Raw genomic sequence first — 13,008 nt, 5'->3', positions numbered from 1 at the left:
CTGAGTGCTGGGGTAGATACAAATTTATCATATTGGACACAGTTCCTGCCCCACATTGGGTTAACAGTCCAAGTAGGAGCAGGGAGGGTTTAATCCCCATTTTACAGATGAAGTAACTGAAGCACAGAGAAGTGAAGTGACTCACTCAAAATTACACAGCGAACACTTGGCCATAGGCTGGATTAGAACCCAGATCCTCTGACTCCCAGGCCTGGATTCTTTCCACTAGGCCATGGTGCTGGGAAGGTGACAGAAGGGCATATAAATGTATATTAGATATACAACTGTGTGTATTTAGGTAGCTTTCATTATTGAAGACCATGTTGATAATGATGAGATCCTATTTCCTTAAGTGAAGCTGAAGCAAGCGATGTGTGATTGACGGTCCGTAAAGATAGTTCTTTGTGGTTTGCTTGTCTTGACAGTCTCTCTTGGTGGATTGCACCTGGTAACCTATTTTTTTATAGGTTACTTGCTTGGATCCACATTAGCAAACTGTGGACAAAATGACAGCTGGAGTCCAAGTGTATTATTTTCCCCCTCCCCTTCCTCTTGATACTACTGAGCATCTCTTTGTGACACATCCATCCTGTCCAAGGGCAACTTCAGAGCATTAAAGAGTGTTCTGCCATTTTAGTAGACCCTGGAGATGGAAGAGGAGAAAATCAGGAGCAGGTGAAAAGTGTTTGGGTTGGGTGTTTAGGAGTTTTTTGTTTTGTTTTTTTTAGATGGTGTTTAAGTGCCTACTGTGTGCCAAGCACTGGGCTAAGTGCTGGGGTAGATACAAGATAATCAAGTTGTACACAGTCCCTGTCCTACGTGGGGCTGACAGTCTATGGGAGAGGGAGAACAGGTGTGTGACCTCCATTTGACTGATGAGGAAATGGAGGCCCAGAAAAGTGAGGTGACTTGCCCAGAGTCAAACAGCAGGCAAATGGCAGAGCCAAGGTTAGAGTCCAGGTCCTCTGACTCCCAGTCTGAGGCTCTTTCCACTAGGTCGTAGGGCTTCCCTCATTGTCTGTCATTGAATCAGAAGTGTGTGTTGAGCACCAACTCAAGCACTTGGGAGTTTGAAAAGACCCAATCCCTGCCCATAGTGAGTTTAGTCTCATGGGAGAGACAAGCAGACTTGAAGTATTTACAGTTAGGGAAAGGAGAGATACAATCGGTAATAAAAGGAGTGGAGAACATTTATTCAACAATGGATAATTGATTGATTCATTAAACAGTGCCCCAGTCTCAGAGGCATTTGGGAGCTGTTTCCTTTTGAACTTTCTGTGGTACCTGAGACATTTCTGTGAGTTCTTAGAGTGAAGATTAAGGAGATATGGAAGTGGGGGGCCATGATGGGGGAGCAGGAGGAGGTTCAAGAGGGAGGAGAGTGTGATGGTAGGGGTCCTTCGGGAGAAACATGGAGGTGGGATATGGTTTCTAACTCCTGCCACAAGAGAACCTTCCTTCTCCCAGGGACCATGTGAAATGAACACTTTTAGTGTTGCTGCACCAAGACGATGTTCAAACCACAAGGACGTCTTTCAGCAGCAGCGGTGTCCCCACCTGCCAGTTTTACAAACCAGTCACCCCTACTCTCCCGTCCTCTCACTGACTTCCATCCGAGTTCTCCTTTTCTATGCACCAGGCTCCACTGCTCTCCAGTCTTCTCACCACCTCCCATCCGAGTCCTCTTTTTATTCAGACCAGCCTCCCCATTCTCCGGTCTTCTCACCGTCTCCTGTCCGAATTCTCTTCTTCTATAAACCAGTCTCCCCTGCTGTCTAGTCTTCTCATCGACTTCCATCCGAGTTCTCCTCTTCTTTAAACCAGCCTCCCTGCTCTCCAGTCTTCTCACAGACGCCTGTCCAAGTTCTCTAATAGAAACCAGCCTCCCTGCTCTCCAGTTTTTCTCTTATGGGCGAGAAAAGGGTCCCGTCTCTTTGTCCCTAGAGGCTGATTCTTCAGATTTTTCTGCTCTGAATGATTTTTGCAGGAATAGCTTCCACTTGAGTCACGGAGTAACCGATTCCAGTGGTGCTACAAGTTTCATGAAGCTGAACATGAGTTCCAGGAACATAGATCTGTATAAGAAGCTATACAACAGGTATCTGACTTTTCTCTCTTTTGAAAATTCAGTGCTGTGGGGGCACTGAGGAAATGCCTCAGAGTCCTTTTAGCGAGTTAAGTACTAATGACATAAGCATAAGCACCTTTATGGCTGGGCTTGGTTACTGGGGAAGATTAGGGTTCAACCAAGATTGATAAAGCTCAGTGTCTCGTATTAGGCTCCATATAAGGACTAAAGGCCACCTCCAAACCCCTCCTCCTACACACGCCTCCCCCCCTCCCCCAACCCCCCAAAAGCCACACAAAGTGCTGGGTTTCTATTGAGAGGGAAAGGTTGTTTGTTGTCCTTCCGGAAATTGCCAGTATCAGCTTACAATTACTGTAAGGCATTTGTTAAGCAAGTTATTGTTTTAAGTCTGAAGACTCACTGAAGATTTAGCTGGAATAGCTTCTGGAACTGGTGGATGGACAAAATGATCTCCCCAACCTCCACTCTGACCTTCACCCGGGGTTGTTTTTGGCTTATCCTAAGGGGTGACTGGGAGTTTGCCCTGGGCAAGTCGAATGGTTTGCGTGTCTCATTGGTTTGATTTTCCAGGTGCTTTATAGGTGGGGATCGGTAGCTTTTCTAAGACTTTATCCACATGGCTTGCTGACAGCATCTTCCTGCAGTTCTCGGATCTTGTCCGTTGCCTTTCTCTGTGGCTGGATCTGTTATGATCTGGGTTCAAATCCTGACTCTGCCACTTGCCTGCTGTGTGTCCATCAACAAGTCACTCCAACTTCTCTATACTTCAGTTTCCTCATCTTCTTCCGTCTTAGACTGTAAGCCCTGAGTGTGACAGAGCCTTATCTGATACTATTATATCTACCCTGGCATATAGCTTGGGGGTTGGCACGTAGTAAGCACTTGATAATAATTATGGTATTTGTTAAGCACTTATTATGTGCCAGACACTGTACTAAGCCCTTGGGTGGATTCAAGTAAATTGGGTTGGACATGGTCCCTGTCCCACTTGGGGCACACAGTCTCAATCCCTATTTTCCAGATGAGGTAACTAAGGCACAAAGAAGTGAACTGACTTGCCCAGGGTCACACAGCAGACACGTGGTGGAACCGGGATTGGAACCCATGACCTTCTGAATCCCAGGCCCGTGCTCTATCTGCTACACCTATTAATGAATAATATTATTATTAGAGATTTTCCCCTTTGGACTGTAAACTCCTTGTGGGCAGGGGACCTATCTACCAATTCTGTTGCATTGTCTTCTCTTGAGTAATTAGTACAGTGCTCTGCACAAAGTAAGTGCTCAATAAATACTCTGGATCGATTGATTGCTACTTCCCCAGCTAGGCCAGAACTAGGGTATACAAGTACTTAGTACAGTGCTGTGCACACGGAAAGCACTCAGTAAATACGATTGAATGAATGCCTTTTCTCTGCGGACCCCGGAGGCTCAGCTACCCCAAGTTCAACCCCTCAGCTGCCATCGGGAAGGTAACAAGTCCCGGTCACGTAGAGGGAGATTTCGGTCATGTGTGCAGGTGTACCTGCTAAATGGCTGGCCCGCAGGTTTGCATGCCCGGGAACTAAAACACAGCTGGTCAGGCTAATTTTGAGCTCTGAGTGTCCCTTTGTCTTATTCAGTTACATACACAGATCTGAAGCCAAGAAAAACCAAGGGGAGGAGAGAGGGAAGAAATCGCGGTCCCTTGAGAACTCAGAAGAGTGGCAGCGAGTTCAGGAAACTAAAGAAAAGAAAGCCCTGTTTCTGCCCTTACTACCCTAAGGCACTGCAGTGGATCAGGGATTCTCACTTCTTGGTTTAGGAAGATAGAATTTGAGCTTGATGTTTGCATGCTCTGATCCATCTTATAATTCTACTAAAGAGTAGATCCCTGTGAGTGTGTAACAAGTGGCTGAGATAGCAGCGTGCCCTAGTGGATAAAGCACGGGCCTGGGAGTCAGAGGACCTGGGTTCTACCCTGGCCCTGAGCGGTGGAAACGGGCCACGGCCAGGGCGAGGCTGGTATCCTCCCCTCCCGCCAGGAAACAATCGATCCCACACTCCCAACGCACCCCTTCTTCCCCGGCTTTCCTGGGTTAGTTTTGGAGGGGACAGGGCTGCAGTAAAAGTAAGATGTGGGACACAACCATTGAATGAACCCCATCCCCCTCTTCCCAGGCCTGGGCATTCACTCTGGTGGGCACAGGCACCCCCTGAAGGAAAAAAGACTTCTGCTTCCTTGGATTCAACCTTCGTACTAGGGGGCACTCACTCCCCATGGGATCGAGGGAGAAGATCTTCTTCTAGCCCTCACCCAGTTCCTCACCTTGCCCATCCTTAAGTGAATAATAATAATGACAGTGGTATTTGATAAACACATATTATGTGCCAAGCACTGTACTGAGGTAGGCCAGGTGAGCTAGGGTAGACCAGACCCAGTCGTTATCCCACATGGGCAGCAGGACAACAGCTATTAAATCTCCATTTTACAGATGAGAAAACTGAAGCGTAGGACTTGCCCAAGGTCACACAGCAGGCAGGAGGCGCAACTGGGATTAGAACCCAAACCTTCTGACTCCCAGACCTGTGCTCCTCCCCCACGGACAGTGCTCAGGCTGCTTAGCTCCCATCTTTGGTCATCTAGGAACCTCCACTTTTTTTTTTAATGACATTTTTTAAGTGCTTACTATGTGACAGGCATTGAACTAAGTGCTGGGGTAGATAGAAGCTAATCAGGTTGGACACTTTCCCTGTTCCAAATGGGAGTCACATTGTTAATCCCCATTTCGGTTGAGGTAATCGAGGCACAGGAGAGTTAAGTGGCTTGCCCAAGATCACACAGCAGCCAAGGGGCAGTCAGAATTAGAAAACCCAGGTCCTCTGACTCCCAGGCCTGTGCTCCTTCCATTAGGCCGTGCTATTTCATCATTTCCTTTCGGACACGCAAGGGGATGGCACCGGAGGATCGCCGACTTCACATGCTGTCTCGTCTGCTTTCCCTACCCAAGACCACCCCCCAGGCCCGCTGCCCCTTCTGGGGCTGACAGGCGCTTGGGTAGAGAGACCACCCTGAAGGGGAAGTGGAGTTTGTATTTATGTGAGGGTGTGGAGAGTGAAAGTGGGTCTGCTCGCCATCCTGCAGGAGGGAAGAGTTGGATCCTTGATAATATCATTATTATGTTTAGTGTTTACTATGTGTCAAGCACTGTTCAGGTACTGAAGTAGATAGAAGTTAATCAAGTTGGACACAGTCCCTGTCCCATAAAGGGCTCACAGTCTAGGCGAAGTTCATCCAGACCGCCCCTGTCTGTCCATGTGACTTTTTTTCTCCTTCCCCAGTGACGTCTGTTCCTCCAAGATGGTGGTGTCTCTGCGCTGCATAGGTAAGTGGACCCAACCAATTGTCTGCTTCCTTTCTCTCCGGATCACCGGGGGAGCCTACTGGTCGGGTGGCCGAGGGTGGGGAGGTGGCGGGGTCTCCCCTGGAGCGGGATGCCTGGCACCTGCAGCCATTCTCGGGGACTGGAGGCCCGGATTCGTCTCCGTCCTCTCCCTGACCGGCGCCCAGTACGGCTGCTGGAGTTTAGAGTGTCACCTGCTGGGAGGGGCTGAGGGGGGCAGGGTTGGGGGGGCAGGGCTCCACTGGGGGGATGGCGCTGCCCCTGCCCCCCTGAGAGGAGGCAGACTCAGACAGATATAAGCTTCCCTACTAGCTCGTAAACCCCTTCCGGTGAGGGATCGTGTCTACGGACTTTATTGTAGTGTACTCTTCCAGTCGTTTAGTCCAGTGCTGCGCACACACTAAGCACTCAGTAAATGCCATTGAATGATGGATTGGTTGATGGCCCGAAGGAGCCCGAAAGGGTGCAAAAGGGTCTCAGACTGCCACTGGTGTCTCAGGCCCAGAAGTGGGAGCAGGGACATAGAGTGACCATTAGAAGGGACGGTGGGAGCTGGCAGATAGGGGGTTTGCAGGAGGCAGAGGGAAGCAAGTCACCGGCCCCTCTCTGGGTGGCAGGAATATTGTTGCCCGGACCAGAGCGGGGCATGAGGGGAGTGGAGCGGGCCGCATACTCTGCCGCCATTCCCCCGGGGGCGTGGCATGACAGGCCAGGCTCAGGAGGGGCCTCAGGTGAGCTTCGGCCTGTTGTTTGGGCAGCATCCGCTCGGCGCTGGGACTTGGGGAGTTCCCTGCTTCTAGTTGGCTGTTCTCTCCTCCCTCCCCTCTTCCCTCTCTCCCTCATTCCTTCCCTCTCTCAGAGTGCGGCACGGCCTCCAGAGCGAGCCAGTTGAACCGGATCGTTGGGGGGGCGGTGGCAAGCCCGGGGGAGTGGCCCTGGCAGGTCAGCTTGCACGTCCAAGGAGTCCACGTCTGCGGCGGCTCCATCATCACTTCGGAATGGATCGTCACTGCAGCTCACTGCGTGGAAGAGTACGTCCGGACCGTTCTTTCCCTTGGGCTCTGTGCACTTCTCTCCCCCGTTGCTTTTCCTCCCTCTCCTTCCTCCTTCATCTTTTCCCCACTCTCTCCTCCTCTCCCCCTTTCCTCTTCTCCTCTTCCCCTTCTCTTCTTCCCCCTCCCTCTCCTTCTCTTCCCTTCTTCTCCCATCTCCCTCTCCTCCGTCCTCCTGTTCTCCATCCCCCTCCTTCTCTTCCACTCCTCTCCCTCACTTCTTTTGTCCCTCCCTCCTCCTTTCTCCTTTTTCCTCTCTCCTCTCCTTCCTTTCCCCTCCCTCTCCTCCTCCCACCCTCTCCTCTTCTCTCCCTCCTCTCCTTATGCCTCTCTCACTCTCCTCCTTTTTCACTCCCCTTCATCTCCTTTTCTTCCCCTTCCCCCTCTTCCTCCTCCGTCCTCCACCTTCCCCCATCCACCTTCCCCCATCTTTAGCTGTGGGCTCACATATTGTCTCCACCAGTGGCTTAGGTGGCTCTGAATGGCCTAGCTTGGTTTAATGAGGTGTGATGAGGGTGTTGGCCAAGCTGCCCCTGGCATGGGGATGGGTATATTGTTTTTTTCATAAGAACTCAGTTTACAGTGAACAAAGGTGAGCTTTGTTAGATGACTGGTTGAAAGAAAGTCCTACTCGATAAACAGATAAGTGCAGAAGAGGCACCTACTTGACTCATTTGTTCTCGGCAGTCCCTTTCTTCCAGGTTTCAGATCATTTATTGAAATGGGGTGACGGGAAGGAGGAGAAAAAGGAAGGAGGAAGAAGAGGTGCTATAGCAGGACTCCATTTCAGGAATTTCTAGATATTTGATGGAAATGGGTTCCCTGGAAAGTAGTCAGGGGTCCTAGAGAAGGCAACCTCCATTCCCAGCAACACTCTGTCACCTGGGACAGCCCTAGGTGGTATTTTGGGGTCAGGGCAGGCACGGACATCCATTACAGCAGGGCAAGACAGGGCAGGGCTGGGCTGGGCTGAGCTGCAGCTCTTGCATTGTTCCCAGTGGGAGACTCCAAATCCCCTGGTCATCCAGAGGGAGATAAAGCTATATTTTAGAGGAAGAAAGAAACAGAATGTTGTAGAAGTTACTCTTTATTGTTGTTATGATTATAACTAATAATAAAAATAATAATAATAGAACCCGTTAAGTACTTACTATGTGCCAAGCACTGTACTAATTGTTGGGGTAGATGCAAGATCATCAGGTTGGACTCAGTCCCTGTCACACGGGGGGTGTACGTTTGGAGGGGGAGGGAGAAAAGGACTGAATCCCCGTTTTACAGATGAGGAAACTGAGGCATCGAGAGGTTAAGTGACTTGCCCAGGGTCACACAGGAGACAAGTGTGAGATTAGCACCCAGGTCCCCTCCTGGGCTCTTTTCATTAAGCCACGTTGCTTGACTGCTGTATGGGTTGACTGAAAGTGACTCTCGAATGAATTTCCTGCTTATCAACTACTCTTGTATTTTTAAACCCTCAGACCTGTTTCCAGTCCACGTTACTGGACAGTATTTGCAGGTATTCTGAGACAATCTGCCATGTTCTATGGGAGTGGATACAAAGTGCAGAAAATAATTTCTCATCCAAATTACGACACCAAGTCAAAGAACAACGACATCGCCCTTATGAAGTTGCAAGCTCCATTAACGTTCAATGGTAGGGACAACTGCAACCTTTGCGTAGACCAAAATTCAGCTGTAGAAGTCATTTGGACTTCAGGGTTGGGACCTAAGAAGATAAAATTCAGACAGAGGGTTTAATAATAATAATTGTATTAAGCGTTTACTATGTGCCAAGCACTGTTCTAAGCACTGGGATAGTCAGAACCGAGGGAGGAAAAGGATGAAGCTCTGGCACTTGTGAAGTGGGGGCAGTGGGGTAGGCACTTGAGAAGGCACCTTGCTCTCGCGCCGGTTGTGTTCGGTGCCCGAGGCCGGAGCAAACATATTTTCTCTTCTCGTGACTTAAACAGAGAACGTAAGACCGGTGTGCCTGCCTAACCCCGGAATGATGTTCGAGCCCAATCAGCAGTGCTGGATATCTGGATGGGGCGCCACACACGAAAAGGGTAAGATTTGGAGGAACGGGTGAGGAACAGCGGGCCTAGTGGAAAGATCCCGGGCCTGGGAGTCAGAGAATCTGGGTTCTCATCCCGGCTCTGCCAGTTGCTTGCTATGCGACCACGGGCAAGTTCACTTAAATCCTCTTTGCCTGTTACCTCATCTGTAAAATTGGGACTCAGTCCTCCTCCCTCCGATTTAGACTGTGATAATCAGCTTTCCTTAGTGCAAAACTAAGCATTGGCATTTGTCAGAGGGATGGAAAGGTGGGAAAAGAAAAGAATGGTGTGGGAAGAGAAGGCAAGAGTCAGACACTCATGTCCCCGGTGCAGGAGAAAATGTCAACGTCAGGCTTTGGTGGGAGTGGGTCTGTTGTCTGACACTTATTACCGTGTGCTTCCCATGTAGGAAAAACCTCAGACGTGTTGAATGCAGTAACGGTACCAATTATAGAACCATGGAAATGCAATAGTAGATACGTCTACAATCACCTTATCACACCGGCCATGATTTGTGCAGGTTATCTCAAGGGAGGGATTGATTCCTGCCAGGTAAGTAGTTACCTTTTGAACATCTATGCCATCTTCATCCTACTAAGTCCCAATATTTTACAACACATATGTACCGGTTACATTTATACTGGGGTACCCAACTGCAAAAGTATTCTGCACAGCGTATAAAATTAACCAGTCAAAAGAATTGAATCCCTGCTGTAGTAAGCACTTGGAAGAGCACATGAGAAGTAGTAGATATGATCCCTGTCCTCTAGGAGTTTGTAATCCAGCTCGCGTCTTCTCGTCATTCAGTCGAAGGTGTTTTTTGAGCACTCACTATGTGGAGAGCACTGTACTAAGCACTCGGGAAAATACAATCCAACTGAGTTTACAATCTACCAGGAGTTTACAATCTACAGTTTTCTTGTCTTTCTTATTCAACTGCAAAGGCCTCCGGGGCAGGGACTGGGACTTTTATATCTACTTTATTATGTCCAGCACCTAGACCAGTGCTCTACGCTCTAGCGTTCAATAAATAACCATCACCGAGGGGGATGAACATAGGTAGCTTTCCGGCCAGTATCATTCAGTAAGTTTTTCCCAACTTCACTCAAAGGGTCACCCATGTGTTGGATTAATGGGAAGTTGGGAACTCTTTTTTTTTTTTTTTTAATGCTTTTCAGTCCAAAGAAACTCTTGTTTCAGCCCACAATGCAAAATATTTTTAACCGAGCCAGGATTTTGGTTCTTAAAACTATTACTCGGTTAAAGACACCTCGGCAAATATGGTCACCATGGGCATGCCCATTCCTTGCTGGCGAATGCATTAGTAATCCCGCTCAGATCAATCGGTGGTATTTACTAAGCGTTTGCTTCGGGCAGAGAGAGCACCGTACTGAGCGCTCGGGAGTGTACAGCATAATAGAGTGGGTATACCCGTCCCCTGCCCACAGGGGAACTCACGGTCTACCACTGTCCTCTCTTCTGAGTATTGCAACAGCACCTCTTGACTCGGCCCTTCTGATTTGTCCATCTCCGACCAGGGTGACAGCGGAGGCCCTTTGGTCACTGAGAAAGATGCCCTATGGTGGTTAGTTGGGGATACGAGTTGGGGATCCGGCTGCGCCAAGGCCAACAGACCTGGAGTCTATGGAAACCTGACCCTATTTACCGACTGGATTTACCGTCAGATGCAGGTGAGGCCAGACTTTTGTTCGGTGTTCGTTGAGCGCTTTTGGCGGGTCGAACACCACGGGACGCCAGGCTAGATACGAGTTAATCAGATTGGACACGGTCCCTGTCCCACCTGGGGCTTTCATTCATTCGTTCGATCATATTTATTGAGTGTTTACTGTGTGCAGAGCACTGTGCTAAGCTCTTGGAAAGTCCAATTTAGCAATCAAGAAAGACGATCCCCGGGCTTACAGTCTAGAAGGGACTTGCGATCTAGTCTTACAAGGGACTTACAATCTTACAGTCGTAATAGGAGGGAAAAGAGGAGAACTGAGGCACGGAGAAGTAAAGTGACCTGCCAAAGGTCTCCCAGCCAGCATGTGGCAGATCCTCTGACTCCCAAGCCCGTGCCCTTTCCACTAGGATGTGCCGCCTCCCACTTTTCCCATCTTTTACGTCCCCTGGTTTGCAAGCGGCGTCACCCTTCCCCGGGGTTAGGCTGTGCCGGCTGGGTTGGGCCTCGGATCCTGGCTAGTAAACAAAGCCGAGCGGACCGCCCACGTCGTTGGCTGCTTTGGCCCGCCCCGGGACCTCGGCCCTTTGCCGACCTTTGGCCCGGGGGAGCAGCCACCTGCGCGACCGGAAAGGCCAGTCTGTGGCTGAGCTGTCTCGTTCCTCGAGGAAGCCAGGAAATGCATCTGCTCGGGCGGGGGGCACTGCAGCCGGCAGGTTGGCCCTCGATTCGGCGCTAAATGACGACTGAACTTTTTTTCTCCTTTTTTTGGACAGGCTTACAGTTGATCTGGGGCCTCCGCATCAGCAAGTCAATCAAGGTCCTGAATGTTCTGTGTGAATTAAGCAATAATTTGGAGGTCCTGACATTTATTTTTAATTGAGTAGCAGATGTGACCAACTTTGCACTCTTCCCAGTTCTGTGCAGGCTGCAGAAACTTTCTTCCCACCACCTTCCCTCAACATAACTCTCCCCCCGCACCCTCCTCCCTTCCTCATCCCACTCCCTCGCCCCCGCCCCAGATCTCAAAAGCACTTTAGGTTTTTATGCAGTGGCTGTGGTCAGAAACGAAACGACTCCTCGGAGCGCCCGGGGTCTTTATCCAATCGGAATATCCCACCCCGGGAAGTGGAGATTCTAGAGTTCCGAGCGTGACCCTCTTTCTCTCCCAAGCGGAGCCTACCGGCCGCGGTCGATTCAGAGGCCGTCGCCGTCCATGCGGCTCCGGACCTCTCGGCTGCCGGCCGGCTCCGGGTGGAAATTCGTGAGCTCTCGCGGTAGAGGGTGGGGTGGGGACTGGCCCCTGGCAGGTAGGCAGGGAGGAGGTGGGCCCACCCCCGGGGGGGTTTGTCCTGCTGTTTGCTCCGGGTCGGGCTGACCCGTCTTGGTGATTTCCGGGCCAGTAGACGAGAACAGGACTTAGCAGGGGCCTAGTTTGGTGAAGTGATGAAGTGACACGTGACCGTCAGTGGAAGCCCAGCCCACGTCATTGGATGGCCAGGACCCCTTCCCCTCCTCTCGCGCCTGCTGATCTTAGACAGATCGGGGCCGGCTCTGACAATCGGGGACCCGCGGTTGCCAGTGTATTGTTTCCACGTCACGTTTTCTATATGCGACTACCTCAGCGTTAAACCGATTATCCAGCTTTTCGTACCTTGGCACCATGGAAAATTCTGACCCTCTGGTGTCCATTCTCAATCAGAGGCTTTGCAATGGGAAAGGATAGTAATTAAAGAAACCGGGGCACCACGGGATACTAGATACTAAAGGGGGATACAGGGTGATGCCTTGTCCCCACAGTAATTTTCACCGCGGGGAAGGGGCAGTATTTTTGTCGCCATCCGGGGCGGTTCAAGAAAGAAGGCCTGGTGTCGGTATTTCACTTTCTCTCTCCTTTTCCCACGGATACCCTGATTCTGGTGAGATTAAATGTTTGCTTTGCCACAACTAACTCTTACCCCGTGTTGCCGTGGAGATCTTGTCCGGGAGAAGTTGCATCGTTTGGCCTTTGGTGGGGAGGAGGAGGGAGATGGGAAATGCACATTTCTCCGAGACTGTAAAGCAGTGAATCACAAGGTGCCAACCAATCAAGGCAGGATTTTTTTTTTAATGGTTTCTTACAGAGAAAACATTTCCCTTCCTTAGTGCCTACTTTTATTTATATGTGACCAATAATTTTGTCGAATGTTTTGTATCATTTTAAACTGTAAAATTCGATTGCGTATTATCGTGCAAATAAATTATATACTTTTTTTTCAAATGTTTGTGGAATTTGGATAGTTTTATTTGGCATTCATTTTGGTCCCGACTTTGCCCGAAACACATGCGTAGGGTGCTTGGTGGATGCGTATAGTGTTTGGACTTTACTCCTAAGGAATGTAAAAATCTAAAGGGAGAAAAAAGACAGACAGTGCATGCTAAATCACAAGGAAGATGTAGAGAGGGAGGCCCTGCTTAGGTTTCAGCCGCAGTCCATCTTGGCAAAAGGCTCACCAGTTCTTTCCTCCCAGTAGCCCCACTCGCCTCTGCGCGTCAAGTCATCCCGATTGACAGAGAGCATTTCAGACCCTCCCTCCCTCCCCACCCCCGGAGCCCAGGCAGGTTGGTGGCCAGGGCACGGAGGGCTAGGGAAGGATCACCAGGGACCCTAGGCGTCAGCCGGAAGGTAAGTGACCTCGCACGGGAAAGCGTACGGGACCGGGAGTCAGGGGAACTGGGTTCTAGTCCCAGCTCTGCCAGTGGCCTGCTGA

The 13,008-nt window shown here is 50.1% G+C and overlaps 1 protein-coding gene across 2 annotated transcripts in view; it reads left to right on the top strand.

The window, feature by feature from the left end:
* Positions 1-12,518, top strand: part of TMPRSS2 (transmembrane serine protease 2) — a 30,123-nt gene extending 17,605 nt beyond the window's left edge. Inside the window, exons 7-14 of one of the 2 annotated variants that reach the window (XM_029046634.1) lie at positions 1,988-2,098; positions 5,410-5,453; positions 6,331-6,502; positions 7,999-8,174; positions 8,491-8,586; positions 8,987-9,129; positions 10,116-10,268; positions 11,035-12,518. In XM_029046634.1, the coding sequence (XP_028902467.1) occupies positions 1,988-2,098; positions 5,410-5,453; positions 6,331-6,502; positions 7,999-8,174; positions 8,491-8,586; positions 8,987-9,129; positions 10,116-10,268; positions 11,035-11,046 (907 nt within the window). In that variant the 3' untranslated portion in view covers positions 11,047-12,518. The remainder of the gene's footprint in view (positions 1-1,987; positions 2,099-5,409; positions 5,454-6,330; positions 6,503-7,998; positions 8,175-8,490; positions 8,587-8,986; positions 9,130-10,115; positions 10,269-11,034) is intronic. The other variant, XM_029046636.1, reaches the window with a different exon arrangement.
* The last annotated feature ends 490 nt before the right edge of the window (positions 12,519-13,008 follow it).

Source organism: Ornithorhynchus anatinus, chromosome 18 (genome assembly GCF_004115215.2).
Source record: "Ornithorhynchus anatinus isolate Pmale09 chromosome 18, mOrnAna1.pri.v4, whole genome shotgun sequence".
Classification (NCBI taxonomy): domain Eukaryota; kingdom Metazoa; phylum Chordata; class Mammalia; order Monotremata; family Ornithorhynchidae; genus Ornithorhynchus; species Ornithorhynchus anatinus.
This window is presented reverse-complemented; position numbering and strand designations above follow the sequence as displayed.